Source organism: Scyliorhinus torazame, chromosome 19 (genome assembly GCF_047496885.1).
Source record: "Scyliorhinus torazame isolate Kashiwa2021f chromosome 19, sScyTor2.1, whole genome shotgun sequence".
NCBI classification, from domain to species: Eukaryota; Metazoa; Chordata; class Chondrichthyes; order Carcharhiniformes; family Scyliorhinidae; genus Scyliorhinus; species Scyliorhinus torazame.
Genome location: NC_092725.1, coordinates 131,671,536 through 131,689,202, shown reverse-complemented (window position 1 = coordinate 131,689,202; position 17,667 = coordinate 131,671,536). Strand labels below are relative to the sequence as shown.

The following is a 17,667-nucleotide window of genomic DNA, read 5'->3' as shown; positions in this document are numbered from 1 at the left end:
GTTCCATCACCTTCAATGGGACAGGATACAGGTTTGCAACATTAACTGTGGAATAGCTTTTAGGTCAAGACCCCAGATGTTGAAGAGGAGACCTTTTCAGAGGCTGGTTGTGCCCCTGTTGTGTTTGAGTCTGGTGCCGAGGTCAATTTGATTTCTTCTGTCCAGTTTTATTTCTACAGATTTTCATATCAATTTTAATGCAGATAAAAGCTCAGCAGTTGTGCCACATTCAGTTGTGTTTGGTGGCGGGTAATTGAAGGGGGGGGGGGGGGGGTTGCTCCCTGAACACACCCATCCTCGGTGATAGCAGAGCCCAGCATGCAAGTGCAAGTCAGACTGAAGCCAGAAGTTTCAAGTCGACAAATCATTTTGGAGTTTCCCCTTGAGGTGTCCACTGAAGTCAGTCTTCAGCCAATTCTATTCACTCTTTAAGATATAAGAAAGGCCTGAATGCTCTGGATACAACAAGGGCCATGGGTCCTGACAGTTAAAATTCAATTGTATTGGATCTGGAGCCACTGGGTAACAGCACGAGATTTAAAATCAGCTGGGTATTTTTTTAATGACAATCTAACAGTTTCATAGTCACCATTACTGATACTAGCTTTTTATTTAATTAATTAACGAGTCTGAACATCTCAGCTTCTGTGGTGGAACTCGAACTCCTGTCTCCAGATCATTCGGCCACATCCAGTAATATAACCACTCTGCTATATACCCTTGCGAGTTTTTAAGAGCACCAGTGGCAGAAATTCTAGCAGGTATCCAAATAATGTTGTCCTTTTTTAAAAAGACTATGCTTAAAAAAAGCACCTGAATTTTGAAGTACCGTTTGCCAATTTTATGGAACTAGTGTAACGTTTCTACGTCCGATGATTGATTGCTTCATCCCCCTGGGCCAAGACGCTCAGGAGTTAGTCAATAGCAATTAATCCCAACTGAGCAAAATCCAATTGCTTAATTCTGTAGGTTATCCTTCCCAATAAAATTGCTCAACCGCACTGGAGTCCAGAGTAATGGAAATTGTACCAGGTCACATTCCTGCTTTTATAAGGTGCAAGAGGTGAACACAGTCTCTTGAGTTGCAAAGAGGGGTTCTTTATGAAGATCTGAGGAAAATACACACATAAAACCCAAGAGTCAAGTTGCTATTGCTTCACTCACCTGGTTGGCGGTTTCTTTCGCATTCCGAGTTTGAGGAGAATAAATAAAAGCGTTTACCAACTCTTTTAGTGTTCAGTAATAAGTATTCATGAAATAAACAACATTGCGTCCCAGAAGTAAACATTAATGTTTAATGTTGAAATAGTTGTGCAATGCAATACCTTTAATGTATGTACTAAAACTCACGTCGATAAAGTCTTGGCACTATTTTACAAAAACTAGTGTACAGTACTGTATCACAATGGAATGGACATTACCACATAGGACATTTTAACCAAGCTAATATTCACAAACAGCCAACTTTACAACGTGTGGCAAAAATGCTCTTCGATAAAATGCTTGTAGTTGTGCAATTTCATACACTAATTCAGACTATGGAATGTTCAATTAATTGGACCTTGTTCAATAGTTGTAATACACTGACACAGGAAAACTGTGATCCCTCAATGAGACTATTAAAATTGGTCTGGTCAAATGTGATTTGTAACAAATAAAATTAACAGTTCTGTACAATAATTTTAAATAGATATAAAAAGTTCCTCCTGAGCAAATATAATTGCAGAAATCTATGCTGCAAAATAACCTTCCATGTTTTTGTGATCAGTTAATCAAATCATGGAATGTTACATTTAAAACAGCATTTTGTACTTGTAAAATTCTCACATTGGACAGCTTTGCACTGTTATTTTGACCTGCTTTTGTGCATAAAGTTCATAGAATTTTTTTTTTTTTTTTTAAATATTCAAAGCATGTAATTTTTCTTTAGAACCTCCAGGTATTGTTCTGTGGCTTTAGTGACAGGGTCCTGATCTTGGTTTATGCTCTTTAGGGAGCCAGCAGCAGACCCCAGAGGCGAGACACGTGTAGATCCTCTATCCAAGTCAGCAGTGGCTAGAACGCAGATGTAGAAATTAGTTAGCAAATGAATCTGGACTTATTTTCACATTGCAATTCTTCCTGTAGACTATCCTTGGTCATCCATATTCTCATAGCAAATTTATGTCAATGCATTTAATCCAATCGTGCTTTTGATTACTGAAACCTGACAAACTTACCTCTCCAACGCCCCTCAGCCCTACATTCCAGGATGTATTTTCTGTCTGGCCTCTTTTCCATTCATCCTGCTGCCCCTCATAGCCCCTCCTTGGTCCCACTACTCTGGAATTCTCTTCCAACCATACCACCCCCCCCCCCCCCCCCCCCGCACTCCTTTCACCTCTTTAGAAACCTCTTCAAAATCTATATTTTTGATGCCTATGGTCACCAACTCAATCCCTTTTCAAACAATGCTGGATGCCTTGTTTTGTGCTGTTAGGGAACACTATATTAACTCCTCCTCATAGAATTTACAGTGCAGAAGGAGGCCATTTGGTCTATCGAGTCTGCACTGGCCCTTGGAAAGATTACTTAAGCCACACCTCCACCCTATCCCTGTAATCCAGTAACCCCACCTAACCTTTTTGGATACTAAGGGGCAATTTAGCATGGCCAATCCACCTAACCTGTACATCTTTGTTGTCATATTATTTTCCCTATTTATCTAACTGCATATTCTGACTTAGTTTTCACTGACAATATCCATGTGTCAAGTTTGTCACAGGGGTGGCAGAAATTATTTAAAAAAAACATTCATAGGATGGGAGCGGTTTTGGCAAGTTCAGCATTTGTTAACCATCCTAATTGCTGTTGGGAAAATGGTGGTCAGCCAACTTCTTGTAGCATTGCTGTTCATGTGGTTTTAGGAGGGAGTTCCAGTATGTTGACCCAGTGACAGTGAAGGAACCTAATATAATTACTAGTCAGGATGGTGTGACTTGGGAAGAAAATTTGTAGGTAGCGGTGTCACACGCATCAGCTGCCCTTGTCTTTATCAGTGGTCGAGGTCAGTGATTTGGGACTGTCGGAAGAGCCATGGCACGTTGCTGCACTCCATCTTGTGGACGGTGCACACTGCAGCCACTGAGCTCTGGTGGTCGGAAGAGGAATATTTAAGATGGTGGATGGGGCACCAATCTAGCGGGGAGTCAGGAGATGAGCTGGTCACTTCAGAATTCAGAGCCTATGACCCGCTGGTCCAGTCACGTTTCCAGTTACTTCCAGGGTGTTAACAATGGGAAGACGGTTTGATTTTCTCTCGTTATAGATGGTCATTGCCTGGCACTCATAGTGTGAATGTTACTTGCTATTTATTAGCCCAAGCCTGAATGATGTCCAGGTCTTGCTGCATGTGGGCATGGACTGCTTCAGTGTCGAACAATACTGAACACTGCAATCATCAGCAAAAATCCTACCTTCTGACCTTATGGTGGACGAAAGGTATTGTTGAAGCAGCTCATTATGAATGAGCCGAGGGTCACTACTCTGAGAAACTGCAGCTGAGATGATTGACATCCAACAATCACAACTGTCTTCCTTTTGCTAAATATGACTTCCAAATGGAGATTTTTTCACATTGTCATGTAGATGCCAGTGTTCTAACCATAATGGAACAGCACAGCTAGTTCTGGAGCACAAGTCTTCAGTATTACAGCTGAGACGTATCAGGTGTCTTCAGCCATCTTTACCTGGTCTGGCCTACATCTGACTTCAGACCCACATCAATGTGGTTGACCCTGAACTGTCCTCTGAAATTGCCTAGCAAGCCACTCAGTTCAAGGGCTGTTAGGAATGGGCAACTAATGTTGGCCTTGCCAGTGATACCCACACCCCGAGAATCAATAAAGGAGAAAAAAAACAGGGTAACTGTCTATTAAATGAAAAAATGGCGATAGTGAGGCACGCACAATTCAATATTTATAGCAACCTGTATTCATGATTCTAGATCAGCACTAATGATATATAAAATGTCACTTGGCAATGTTGTATAAAAACATGCAACAAAAAACAATTCTCCTTTACTGCACCTAAGAGTTATGGTAACAATTCAAAGTGGTAATTGTTGGATAATTTGATATCAAATTGTATGAACAAAAATCTCTGGTATTTTAATGTGATTTTGAATTACTGGGTAATTCAATTTTTAAAAAAAAGCAACTTTGAATTATCAGTAAACTTTTTATAATTATTTCAGTACTTAACATGAAATGGTTATCATTTACCTTGAACAAGTTCTTTGGAAATATTCTTTTGCAATGCTTCCTGCATCTGAAACAATAACATTTTAAACAGATTAATGCAATTTGATGAAACAAACCATTGAGGAAGTGCAATTTAAGAACTAAATTAGTTAAGAACCAATTATGTATTTAATAGTATGTGATAGATCAGTTAGAATTGCACATATTCTAGTTAGACAGATCACTTATAATGGGTGCTGGTCCACTATCATGGGTATATAGAGGATGCCTTAATCGCAGAATGAAATAAAGCCTATAGCATAAATCATTTTTCTTTCCTAAAGTTCCAGTTAAACTATTTATAAAAATTAACAGTACTCATACTATGCTGATACTTTCCAGTGGCCTTGCTGAGCTGGCTTCTCCTTCCATTTTCTGCCCATGTTTAAATGCCTCAGCAGGTCCCACAAATAGTAATAAATACAAAGAAATCCATTAGAATTCTAAGATTTGTCCATTTGGAAAATGATGGGATTAACTGGATCTGAGCATCTGAGACCCTCAGAAAGTAAGTAAGTGATTTTTACTCATTTTTACTTTTCAAATTGTGTGTGTGAGGGGGGGGGGGGGGGGGGGGGAAGAGAGAACTGAAGTGACATCACAGAAAAACTGTGACCTGAGTGGCTGGTTGGGAATCTACACTAAATTAAAGAAATTAAGCATTGGTAAACTAATTAAACATAATTAATTAATTATAATTTAGAGGGGTATCTAAGCCAGAGATCGGAGAGTACTGTATTTAGCTTTCACATTTATAGTAGAAATCTAGTATTAGGAAACAGATAGTTAACAGTAACTTTAAAAAAAAATTAAATTTTTAAAAAACTTTTAACTTGAATTTACTAATTAATTGACGCAATGTCAGTTAGAGGGGTGCAGTGCTCTGACTGTGAGTTGTGGCAGGTCCGGGAGGCTCCCAGCGTCCCGGATGGCTTCATCTGCAGAAAGTGCACCCAACTGGAGCTCCTCACAGTTGGAGCAGCAATTGGATGCACTTAGGAGCATGCAGGTGGCAGAAAGCGTCATAGATCGCAGTTATATAAATGTGGTCACATCCAAGGTGCAGGCAGAGAAACGGGTGACCACCAGAAAGGGCAGGCAGTCAGTGCAGGAATACCCTGTGGTTGTCCCACTCTCGAACAGGTATACCCCTTTGGATACTGTCGGGGGGGATAGCCTATCAGGGGAAAACAGCAGCAGCCAGAGCAGTGGCACCACGGCTGGATCTGATGTTCAGAAAGGAGGGTCAAAGCGCAGAAGAGCAATAGTGATAGGGGACTCTATAGTCAGGGGCACAGATAGGCGCTTCTGTGGACGTGAAAGAGACTCCAGGATGGTATGTTGCCTCCCTGGTGCCAGGGTCCAGGATGTCTCAGAACGGGTAGAGGGCATCCTGAAGGGGGAGGGCAAACAGGCAGAGGTCGTTGTACATATTGGTACTAACAACATAGGCAGGAAGGGGCATGAGGTCCTGCAGCAGGAGTTCAGGGAGCTAAGCAGAAAGTTAAAAGACAACCCCCTCTAGGGCTGTAATCTCGGGATTACTCCCTGTGCCATGTGCCAGTGAGGCTAGAAATAGGAAGATAGAGCAGCTAAACACGTGGCTAAACAGCTGGTGTAGGAGGGAGGGTTTCCATTATCTGGACCACTGGGAGCTCTTCCAGGGCAGGTGTGACCTATATAAGGATGGGTTGCATCTAAACTGGAGAGGCATAAATATCCTGGCCGCGAGGTTTGCCAGTGTCACACGGGAGGGTTTAACCTAGTATGGCAGGGGGGTGGGCACGGGAGCAATATATCAGAAGGTGAGAGCATTGAGGGAGAACTAGGGAATAGGGACAGTATGGCTCTGAGGCAGAGCAGACAGGGTGAAGTTGCCGAACACAGCGGGTCTGGTGGCCTGAAGAAGTGCATATGTTTTAATGCAAGAAGTATTACGGGTAAGGCAGATGAACTTCGAGCTTGGATTAGTACTTGGAACTATGATGTTGTTGCCATTACAGAGACCTGGTTGAGGGAAGGGCAGGATTGGCAGCTAAACGTTCCAGGATTTAGATGTTTCAGGCGGGTTAGAGGGGGATGTAAAAGGGGTGGCGGAGTTGCGCTATTGGTTAGGGAGGACATCACAGCTGTACTACGGGAGGACACCTCAGAGGGCAGTGAGGCTATATGGGTAGAGATCAGGAATAAGAAGGGTGCAGTCACAATGTTGGGGGTTTACTACAGGCCGCCCAACAGCCAGCGGGAGATAGAGGAGCAGATAGGTAGACAGATTTTGGAAAAGAGTTAAAACAACAGGGTTGTGGTGATGGGAGACTTCAACTTCCCCAATATTGACTGGGACTCACTTAGTGCCAGGGGTTTAGATGGGGCAGAGTTTGTAAGGAGCATCCAGGAGGGCTTCTTAAAACAATATGTAGACAGTCCAACTAGGGAAGAGGCGGTACTGGTGGACAAGGATAAGAGTGGTCCTAGGGTGAATGTGCTAAATTGGGGGAAGGCTAATTATAACAATATTAGGCGGGAACTTAAGAACCTAGATTGGGGGCGGATGTTTGAGGGTAAATCAACATCTTTCAAGTGTCAGTTGAAAGGAATTCAGGACCGGCATGTTCCTGTGAGGAAGAAGGATAAATATGGCAATTTTCGGGAACCTTGGATAACGAGAGATATTGAAGGCCTCGTCAAAAAGAAAAAGGAGGCATTTGTCAGGGCTAAAAGGCTGGGAACTGACGAAGCCTGTGTGGAATATAAGGAAAGTAGGAAGGAACTTAAGCAAGGAGTCAGGAAGGCTAGAAGGGGTCACGAAAAGTCATGTGTGGAGCTAGAGGAAATGGGCGAGGTACTAAATGAATACTTTGCATCAGTATTCACCAAAGAGAAGGAATTGGTAGACGTTGAGTCTGGAGAAGGGTGTGTAGATAGCCTGCGTCACATTGAGAACCAAAAAGACGAGGTGTTGGGCGTCTTGAAAAATATTAAGGTAGATAAGTCCCCAGGGCCTGATGGGATCTACCCCAGAATACTGAAGGAGGCTAGAGAGGAAATTGCTGAGGCCTTGACAGAAATCTTTGGATCCTCACTGTCTTCAGGTGATGCCCCGGAGGACCGGAGAATAGCCAATGTTGTTCCTCTGTTTAAGAAGGGTAGCAAGGATAATCCAGGGAACTACAGGCCGGTGAGCCTTACGTCAGTGGTAGGGAAATTACTGGAGAGAATTCTTCGAGACAGGATCGACTCCCATTTGGAAGCAAATGGACGTTTTAGTGAGAGGAAGCATGGTTTTGTGAAGGGGAGGTCATGTCTCACTAACTTTATAGAGTTTTTCGAGGAGGTCACAAAGATGATTGATGCAGGTAGGGCAGTGGATGTTGTCTATATGGACTTCAGTAAGGCCTTTGACAAGGTCCCTCATGGTAGACTAGTACAAAAGGTGAAGTCACACGGGATCAGGGGTGAGCTGGCAAGGTGGATACAGAACTGGCTAGGTCATAGAAGACAGAGTAGCAATGGAAGGATGCTTTTCTAATTGGAGGGCTGTGATTAGTGGTGTTCCGCAGGGATAAGTGCTGGGACCATTGCTGTTTGTAGTATAGATAAATGATTTGGAGGAAAATGTAACTGGTCTGATTAGTAAGGCACAAAGGTTGGTGGAATTGCGGATAGCGATGAGGACTCAGTGGATACAGCAGGATTTAGATTGTTTGGAGACTTGGGCGGAGAGGTGGCAGATGGAGCTTAATCCGGACAAATGTGAGGTAATGCATTTTGGAAGGTCTAATGCAGGTAGGGAATATACAGTGAATGGTAGAACCCTCAAGAGTATTGAAAGTCAGAGAGATCTAGGAGTACAGGTCCACAGGTCATTGAAAGGGGCAACGCAGGTGGAGAAGGTAGTCAAGAAGGCATACGGCATGCTTGCCTTCATTGGCCGGGGCATTGAGTATAAGAATTGGCAAGTCATGTTGCAGCTGTATAGAACCTTAGTTAGGCCACACTTGGAGTATAGTGTTCAATTCTGGTCGCCACACTACCAGAAGGATGTGGAGGCTTTAGAGAGGGTGCAGAAGAGATTTACCAGAATGTTGCCTGGTATGGAGGGCATTAGCTATGAGGAGCGGTTGAATAAACTCGGTTTGTTGTCACTGGAACGACGGAGGTTGAGGGGCGACCTGATTGAGGTCTACAAAATTATGAGGGGCATAGACAGAGTGGATAGTCAGAGGCTTTTCCCCAGGGTAGAGGGGTCAATTACTCGGGGGCATAGGTTTAAGGTGCGAGGGGCAAGGTTTAGAGTAGATGTACGAGGCAAGTTTTTTTTACACAGAGGGTAGTGGGTGCCTGGAACTCGCTACCGGAGGAGGTGGTGCAAGCAGGGATGATAGTGACATTTAAGGGGCATCTTGACAAATACATGAATAGGATGAGAATAGAGGGATACGGACCCAGGAAGTGTAGAAGATTGTAGTTTAGTCGTGCAGCATGGTTGGCAAGGGCTTGGAAGGCCGAAGGGCCTGTTCCTGTGCTGTACTTTTCTTTGTTCTTTTGTTGTGATTTGATGGGGAAACAAACTGCACGGAGGTTTCCATATGAGTAGCAGAAAGCTTTATGGACATATCCTGACATAGGCATGGAAAGCCGCTGCTCTCTTTGGTGGGCACAAAATATCTATTATTCCAGGTGAGAAGGGTTGGGTGCCGTGGAGGTAGATATTTCAGATTGAAGGACATTTTCAAAGTCTTACTATGGTTCATACAAGTGTTTTTAGCATTTGGGCCAATTTTATTTTTCTTTACTTCCTGCTGGCACTTGGACCTTGCCTCACATTTGTTGCAGAATCAAGCTTCCAACCTCATTTGTGCCATCATTTAAGATCGCCTCACCCCGATTCAGCCCATCTGTTGCTGAAACCCTCATTCAGGCTTTTGTTCCCTCTAGACTTGACTATTCGAATGCATTCCTGGCTGGTCTCCCACATTCTTCCCTACATAAACTTGATGTCATCTAAAACTCTGCTGCTTTCCACCTGTAAGGTACTCCTTCAAACCTATCTCCTCGACTAAACATTTGGCCATTTCACCTAATATCACATTATGTGGCTTGGTGTCATACTTCTGTTTTATAATGCTCCTACAAGGAGACGTGGGATGTTTCATTAAGTTAAAGGCAGTATACTGATATGTTGTTGTAGTTGCATTGCCAGGGTCAGTGAGAACCAAATGATACCTGACTTGACACTGCCAGATGAGATGTGAGCAACCATTTCTGTAGGCCCTGGCACATTTACTTGCCAATAACGGCGGGCTAACCGAGAAGCTTGCTGGATGTGCTTGCTGCTGTGATATCATCTGTAACTAATATGTAGCAGATTGTGGGAACATGCAAGGACAGAAGTGGTTCTTTATGACCCAACACACCGCTCTACTTGCCAATATGCCTGGATGTTCACCTATGCATTAGTTCTGTAGTTTAATCTGGTTGACACTTCTTTCACGCACCTTACCCAACACTACCGGAATATCAGCTGCCATCAGTATGTCAGATCCTGGGTTACTCTATCATTTGGCTATAGACTCCGACCACTAAGTTTCTTCTTTGTTAACACTTTTGACTGCAACACATCGCATGCTTTGGTTTTCTGGCCAGAAATCAGAACTGGGCACGTCCAAATTATGGAAATACTATTATCAGCTTCTTTCCCCTGAATTCTTTACAGGTAGCTGTATCCTTCCCCCCCAAAATACAGTAAGATAGCAATACTTTTCCTGGAGTAAAGTGGTTTACATTTTTGATAAATTGTATTTCTCTTCTTTGCTTTCTGCTAATTTTGTAATAATAATAATCATTGCTTATTGTCACAAGTAGGCTTCAATGAAGTTACTCTGAAAAGCCCCTAGTCGCCACATTCTGGCACCTGTTTGGGGAGGCCGGTACGGGAAGTGAACCCACGCTGCTGGCCTTGTTCTGCATTACAAGCCAACTGTTTAGGCCCACTGTGCTAAACCAGCCCCTAATTTTAAGGATTATCCTCATCTCGATTAGAGTTCTGTAATCGATCATAAATGACCAGCATACTTTACAAGAATAGATGCATCCCACCTGGGGCTGACTTTCATTTTCAGGCCTAAACCTATTCATTCTGCTACTGTCAACCTTATTTCAGTAGTAGTCCTCTCACCTCTGATCAGCTCATGTCTCATTCAGAAAGTTGATCAGGCCGTTCGGCCCAAAAGGTATTCTACACGAGCTCTCTCCCACAATATTTCATCTCAACTTATCCTTTGATTTCTTTATCGCTCATGTATTTATCTGTATCCTCTTAAAAAGCTGTGAAGTGCTTTGGGATAGCCTGAAATACACAATATTACAAGGCAAGTGTTCTTCTTAATGCCCTGCCCCTCAGCCTTGAAGAAAACTAAAGCATCACATTTTACAAACACGGCATTTTCTTTTTTCTTCACCAGTGTCTTCCCGAGACCACCACATTTTCTCAGTAAATAACTATTCAGATTTGGTCACACTTGATAATTGTGTGGTATTTGCGCTTAACCGTGCAGAAGTGATTTCCGCCAGTTCTAAATGCTTAGAAAAGGCTTAAGCCTGAAGATGAAAGTCAGCCCCAGATAGGATACAACAATAATACCCATTTTTTTTGTAAAAGCATGTTGGTCACTTCTGATAGCTTACAGAACTGGAGTAATTACTGATAATTTAGAAGATTCTGTTCAATGCTCAACTGAGACCGGGAGCAGGATAATCCTTAAAATCAGCAAAAAGCAAAGGGAAATCAAATTTATTAAACATTTAAATCTGTTTGCTCCAAGGAAAGTATTGCCATCTTTCTGATTTTGGCATTTTCCTTTTACCTAATGACAAAAGTTGCATTAAAGGACTTTAATTTTGAAATGGTTGATTTAAATTTTAAACAAAGGACTAACGTCAATAATAAAAATTCTGTTCTTTCTGTTACCTGCAAAAATGAAACTTTGCAAGATTAAGGCGAATAGTGAAGGGGATGCAATTCTAAATCATTTGTATACTTTGCATACTCTCATATCTTCAACATATCTTAAGTCACAAATTATAATGTTGGTATTGCTACTTAAGTGCTACAGATGTAAAGTGTGGTTTTAAAGGTAATACACAGTGGAAAACACTTGATTATAGTGTTGACAGCCAAACGTAGTCCATGGTACATGCAAATGTCTCTTGCAACTCCATGCAATGTCAGAAAGAATCATTACTATTCATACCAGTCTAGGTTACTCAACAATGATACAAATGACCCAGAATACTGGAAAACAAAGCTCTAAATTTGGATTTGAGAAACTTAATTAAAAAAATTAACAAAATATTGGGTGCTTTTATACAATTGATGTAAGACATAAACGTACTTCACAAACCAAATGCAGCAGTTTGGACAGATAAAACAAAGGTATCCCTAATTTAGAACACAGCCACAATGATTATTAGTCAACAAATAAACACATGACTACAGACCTTGTTATGCATCTGGGTGCATAGAAGATAGGTGAGAAACAGAGTTTTGAGTGAGGAGCTGGAGGAGCGAGAAACGAGACCTGTGAGTGTACAGACCTCAATTCAGGGTTAAATTCACTGTTTTGTATTTTTAAAACTCGTGCTAGGTGAAAGAAGGGTTCTAAAGCAATTCAGTAATATTCATGTAGAATCAAATTGAACATTAAGCTGGAATTCAAATAGTATAAATTTATAAAACTTTGGAAAACAATTTCCTTCTGCGAGATGGACAGGTGTTTCTGCTTTTTAGATGCTGAGTTTAATTTGATAAACCTATTTTATTTAGCACTGCAGAACTTTTTCAGGAAAGAACATTTATAATATTTCATATTTATTTGGTGAGAAAGGGGCCCTTCTGTTTCTGTAAAACATTTTTCTCCTGAAAAGAACTTTCCGCAAGACAAAAAGACAAGACTTATAAATATAAAGAAATTAAATCTAACCTCTTAATTGATGTCCGAATGTTAAAGTACAAATTACTTCAGGGATATAAATTATGAAAATCACACTAACTGCATCTTATACGTACAGATAGATAAACCTTTTTTTTAAAAACGGATGCACATTTACACACAACAGTCTGCTGACAAGAATCTAGCTTAAGTTATGAGTTGAAATGTGTATATATCACAGAAGAATTTTCGGAAAAATTCAGTATTGCTTGCATAGCATTTATATTAGCAGATCCTTTTTGACGATATATTGCTGTGAAAAATATTTTTATGTCATGCAACTGTGTGGTTTGTTGCAATTGTTTTCACTAAAACTTGCAGAAATCTTAATATTGAACTTCCAAAATAAAGAGTTGTGAAGATCATAGAAAAACATTGGCCAGATAATACAAAGACTTTGTCTCTCAGAAACTTACAATTGTAATTTTTGTTCCATTAATAAGAAATATCTGTCTTCATCTGGACAACATTCAGGAAGGAAACAATTTGAGAGCACAAAGTATATTGTGGTAACTGACCTTAGCCAGATATGCCTCTACTTTGTTGGTCGAGGATAATCCATCTTCCACTGGATTTAAGAAACTACTTCCTAGATTTCTGTTGAAAGTTCCCAGGTTACCGACATGACCCATTGTGCTTTGCAGCTGAGCCATATCCAAAGCAGGAGTCGTGGTCAAGCTTCCATTCATAATGCTGCTAGCAATCAAGGATTTACTACGCTGGCGTTCATTAAGCAGCTTAGTGTTGGTTTCTGCTAACCTCTCATTTGATCTATAAAAGGAAAATAGGGGAAGAAGTGATTAAAATGCTGATGACAATTCCAAATAAACTAGATAACGTTATAGATCCCTGCACATTCTTGAGAAGGGACCTTTACCAGTCCCTTTCCTTTATAACACCTTGTTAAAATCAGAGCTTATTCCCTTGAATGGGAAGTATATAGCTCCATTATTTTTAAAGAAACGATACATCAAGACTGGAGAACTATAGGCCCACAGTTTAGTTTCAATCGGCACGGTGCTGGAAGGGATCATTAGAAGTGCACTCTAATCATTTAGGTTGAGGCGGAATTGTCAGTGACACTAGAAAGAAGACTGGACCAGGTTTTGCTGGAGACTAAAATGGCCGCCCGCAAAGATCAATGGGAAAATTGGTCAAAGACAGAAACAGACAGGCTGCAGCTTGCAAATACACAAAAGCCGCAGCCCAGACTTTGCAGAAACTAACAACAGGGAAAAGGCCGTTAAAAGGCCATCCCGGGACAATGGACTCCAAGTAGAAACTGACAATAAGTGGCAGACTTGGTGGCATCGGTTTTCCTTATTTGGGAAGGCCTACGTGCCTCGGACACTAACGGCCATGACCGACCGGGACCTGACCCGTCATCAAGGTGGCAACCCTCAGTTGGTTGGGATCAATCAGGGTGATCAAGCCCTGATCAATCGATTGGACATCTACCTGGGACCGCCCAAAAGCACGCAAAACTTTCAAGGGATTAAAGGTGCTGCGCAGCCCACCACTCGCTCTATCGACTGCAACACTTGACTGACGACAACAGTGATCCCTTCACCAGTCAAGAAGACGACCATCCACAGAGGTACCAGAGCAGAGGACACAGGTGACCGTCACTACATCCAGCAGTGCCAGATAACAGGATTCCAGATAAAGCCATATCGGCTCTGTACTTTCCAGTCACATGGAAGTTAAGTTAAGGTCTAAACACACTCCTTCTAGTGTGTTAGCTTAGAGTTCAACTTGTATGTATGTGTGATTGATTAATAGGTGTGAAATAAAGTATTCTTGTACTAAGCAACTTGTGGTCATTTGTCCATTGTAAATGGATTAAAGACATACTGTGGTTTAGAAGGTACAACAAGTGCATCTCAAAGGAGATAGTGTGTTGAGTCCCTGCCTCTGAGCCATTCACCCGAGGAAGGAGCTGTGCTCCGAAAGCTAATGATTCGAAACAAACCTGTTGAACTTTAACTTGGTGTTGTAAGACTTCTTTCTGAGCCAGAAATTCTGGTTTCAAGTCCCTTCAGGATCTAACGGACAAGGAAGGCGTGTTCATAACGTAGCCCAAAGGGCCGAGTATCAACTTGTAAATGCTGCTAACGTGCATCAATGGCTGGTGGCAAGAGCGGGAGAAATTCCTGGTCATCCATGTATTCACACATCCATGTCGTGGAAAAGAAATTGGAGCCTCCACCATAACTATCCATTGCTCTAGGAATACGAAAGTCTGAGAGAGTGCATGTTGCCACAGCAACTCAAACCTTTTTTGCAGGGGTGGGTGTTCGATGTCCAATTCAACAGGTGCGCCCTGTTCGATGTCCAATTCAAATGTTTTAAACTTTAACTAAGTCTAAAAAGCAGGGCATCCGGGACTTTTCGATGACAAATGTATCATCTTAACCACGGAGATTAAACAATTTGAGGAATAAACAGGAAGGATTGAGAAGGATAAATTGGAGTGAGTGAATTTAATATCAAAGCAGGGACAAAAAAAAAGAGAGGGAAAGAAATATGGGATTGAGAGTGGAAGAGAGGCGCTGAAGAATATTTAAAATTTGACATTTTTGAAAATGTTTAAATTTTTAAAAAGTTGTTAGTCTGGCAGATGAGGCCTGATACTTCATAATAGATTCCTGGACAAGACAGAATTTTCTTCCCGAGGATAGCAGTCCTGAGGAACAAGCTTGCATAGATATGTTTTTAGAAAGGAGTGGCATTATAGGACTACTTTTGTACTCAGTATGGAACCAGATGTGTAGGGAACATTATTTCTTATTCCACAGATGCTGCCTGATTTACAGCATATTTCTGTTTCATAAGGAATGCATTTTGCTTTACAGTCCTGAGGTTGTGAGATGGGGGGTCATTGTTACATGGCACACATTCCACCAGTCATACTCATGATATTTTGTCACTGTTTGGCTGGATTTCAAACTGTTTTAGCCCACACGTAGCTTAATTCAATTCACTATATGCTTAGGACAAAAACCTTTGTCAAAAAGCACAGTGTTACTAAAATAGACTGCAGTATTTTTGGGTTGTTAACTGGTAAATATGCAATACTGTATTATAGATCAGTATTGTTCACTGACTATTATCAAACCACAAGACATTTACTATGAAATAATCAGCCAGTCAAAAGATAGGCGTTACAGAATCTTGATTTCTCTTATGCAAATGAGAAACAAAAATAAAGGATCAAAATTACAATGCCCATTTCTCACCTGTTTGCACAAAAATAACAAATTGTTTATGTAGCAATAAATTGAGGAATCCCAGTTAAGAGACAGCGCTGATAATACATGTACCTCCACTTGAAACCAGAGTTCAATAATATCAAGAACCCATAACATGTCCTAAACTCGTGTTTTCTATGACATCTTGTTAAGGGCATGGAAGGGCATGGAAGGCAACAGGCGGGCGCCACCTCTGTGATAAGATTAAGGAGTTCTAGGTGCACAGAGTGGGCACGGGTGAAGCTAGGCACCGGTAGTTAGGGCTTAATCTGTCACTACTTACCAAATTAAACAATTTTCCTCTTCAAAGCCTTACCGCCTGCCTTTGACCCCTCTCCCACAGTGAAATGTCATCGCCCATCTAAACTCAGCTCCTTCTACAAGCCTTCCAAGCAATGTCAGCAGTGACACCCAATGAGGCCCACCAACAGACATCCTGGAATGACAGCGCCACCACTCAGTGAACCCTTCACATTGCCCCTTCTCCTCCTTTGGAGCTGAAAGGCATGAGCTCCCGACTCACTCAGACATGAGCCCGGGAGTCAGTGCACAGTTAGCAAGCAGACAGGAGTCAAACATAAGGAGAATCTGAGAAGCTTCACAACTTTATTCACTGAGAGTCATCATCATTCTCCTCCCTTGACAAGCGACTCCAGCACATGGACAACCCAGGTCTATCACCCCGTTCCAGTGTCAATAAACCCTCTGGGAAGGGGAGGGGGGAGGGGGCTGTTGTGGAGGTGCCAGACATCAAGCCTCCTAATGGATGAACCTGGAGGCGATGAGAGCATCCCTGGTCCTTCTGCCCTGGCGCAGCCTGCCCGCTGCCTGACCTCCCTCTTCCGGGTCCACCTTGGGCTTTCCCTCCACTCCATCCTGGTCGCCATCCTCATCAAAGGAAGCTGCATGTTCCTCCTCTCGTCCTCCGGCATGTCGTTCCACTGCTGACCCAAGTTGTGGAGAACACAGCATACCACAACAATGTGGGAGATGCTTAGGGACTATATTGAAGAGCACCCGGGACTAGCCGAGGCAGCGGAAGTGCATCTTCAGGACCCTAATGCACTGCTCTATAATTCAACGGGTGACAGTGTATGCTCGCTATACAGGGACTATGTAACGGTCTGAGGCCTCCACACTGGCGTCATCAGTCAAGGCCTCAATAGGTATCCCTTGTCCCTCACGAGCCATCCAACCTTGAAGACTCTGGGGACGTGCGAGTGCCCCAGTATGAAGCTGTCATGCACATTCCCAAGGAAGCATGCATAGACGTGCATAATGGTCATGCTGTGGTCCCAGACAAGTTTCACATTCAGGAAGTGGAACCCCTTGCAATTGATAAAGGGCACTCTTTGATGTGACGGTGCTCTCAGGGCCACATTTGTCCCATCAATGGCCCCTCTGGACCTGCACAGTCCAGCGATGGAAGAAAGTCCCACCGCCCTTCATCTTGATGGGCCTGGTCGACGTCAGATTTGATGCACTCAGTGGACGGGGTTAAAAACACAATCTATGACCTCTTGGATGCATTTGTGGGCTGATGATTGCGACATACCACGTAGGTCACCGGTTGAACCCTGGCAAAAAAGATTAAGGCTGCCCTGACCTACACGGCCACAGAGAGTGGATGTCTCCCTCTCCTCCTCGTGGCTAGAGGTGTGCTCGGAAGTGGAAGAGGTGCTGCACTGTCTCCTTGTTGAGACAGAATCTCCTGTGGCACATGTTGCCCGACAGCTCCAAGAAGGATATTTGTGTCCTATAAACCAAGGGTCTCTATCTCCAATGCTGTTGAGCCCACCATCGGCAAGATGAGCCTCTTGCTCCCTGTTCTCCTGGCTCAGGTTACTTCCTGGGTAGGGCATCAGTCGGTGGCACCTGTCTGCCTCCAGTGCAATGATGAGAATAATAAACAACTCAACTGGCTCCATCCTGAATCAATTCAGTAATCTGGAAGGGATGGGACAGCCAGTTAGGGAATCTATCCAATTAAACTTCCCTGTTCCTGGTCTGTGAAGCCGACTATCCCGTACCGTCTCTGGTGGCCCGCACAACCTCAATTCTCTACTGTCCATCACACTTCATCAATTGCCCAGCCATGGTCACTGCCCTCGCCCCTTCAGAGTCGCCTATGGGCTCGCATCGGTT

At 42.7% G+C, this 17,667-nt stretch overlaps 1 protein-coding gene across 9 annotated transcripts in view; it reads right to left on the bottom strand.

Moving 5' to 3' along the window:
* Positions 1-1,281: 1,281 nt before the first annotated feature.
* Positions 1,282-17,667, bottom strand: part of ankrd26 (ankyrin repeat domain containing 26) — a 167,376-nt gene continuing 150,990 nt past the window's right edge. For 7 of the 9 annotated variants that reach the window (XM_072485228.1, XM_072485229.1, XM_072485233.1 and 4 more), the window contains 3 exons: positions 12,790-13,042; positions 4,263-4,308; positions 1,282-2,055 (listed from right to left, as the gene is read on the bottom strand). In XM_072485228.1, coding sequence (XP_072341329.1) covers positions 1,907-2,055; positions 4,263-4,308; positions 12,790-13,042 — 448 coding nt within the window. In that variant the 3' untranslated portion in view covers positions 1,282-1,906. Of the gene's footprint in view, positions 2,056-4,262; positions 4,309-10,461; positions 10,630-11,780; positions 11,839-12,789; positions 13,043-17,667 lie in introns of those variants that run through there. The other 2 variants (XR_011936562.1, XM_072485232.1) reach the window with 2 other exon arrangements.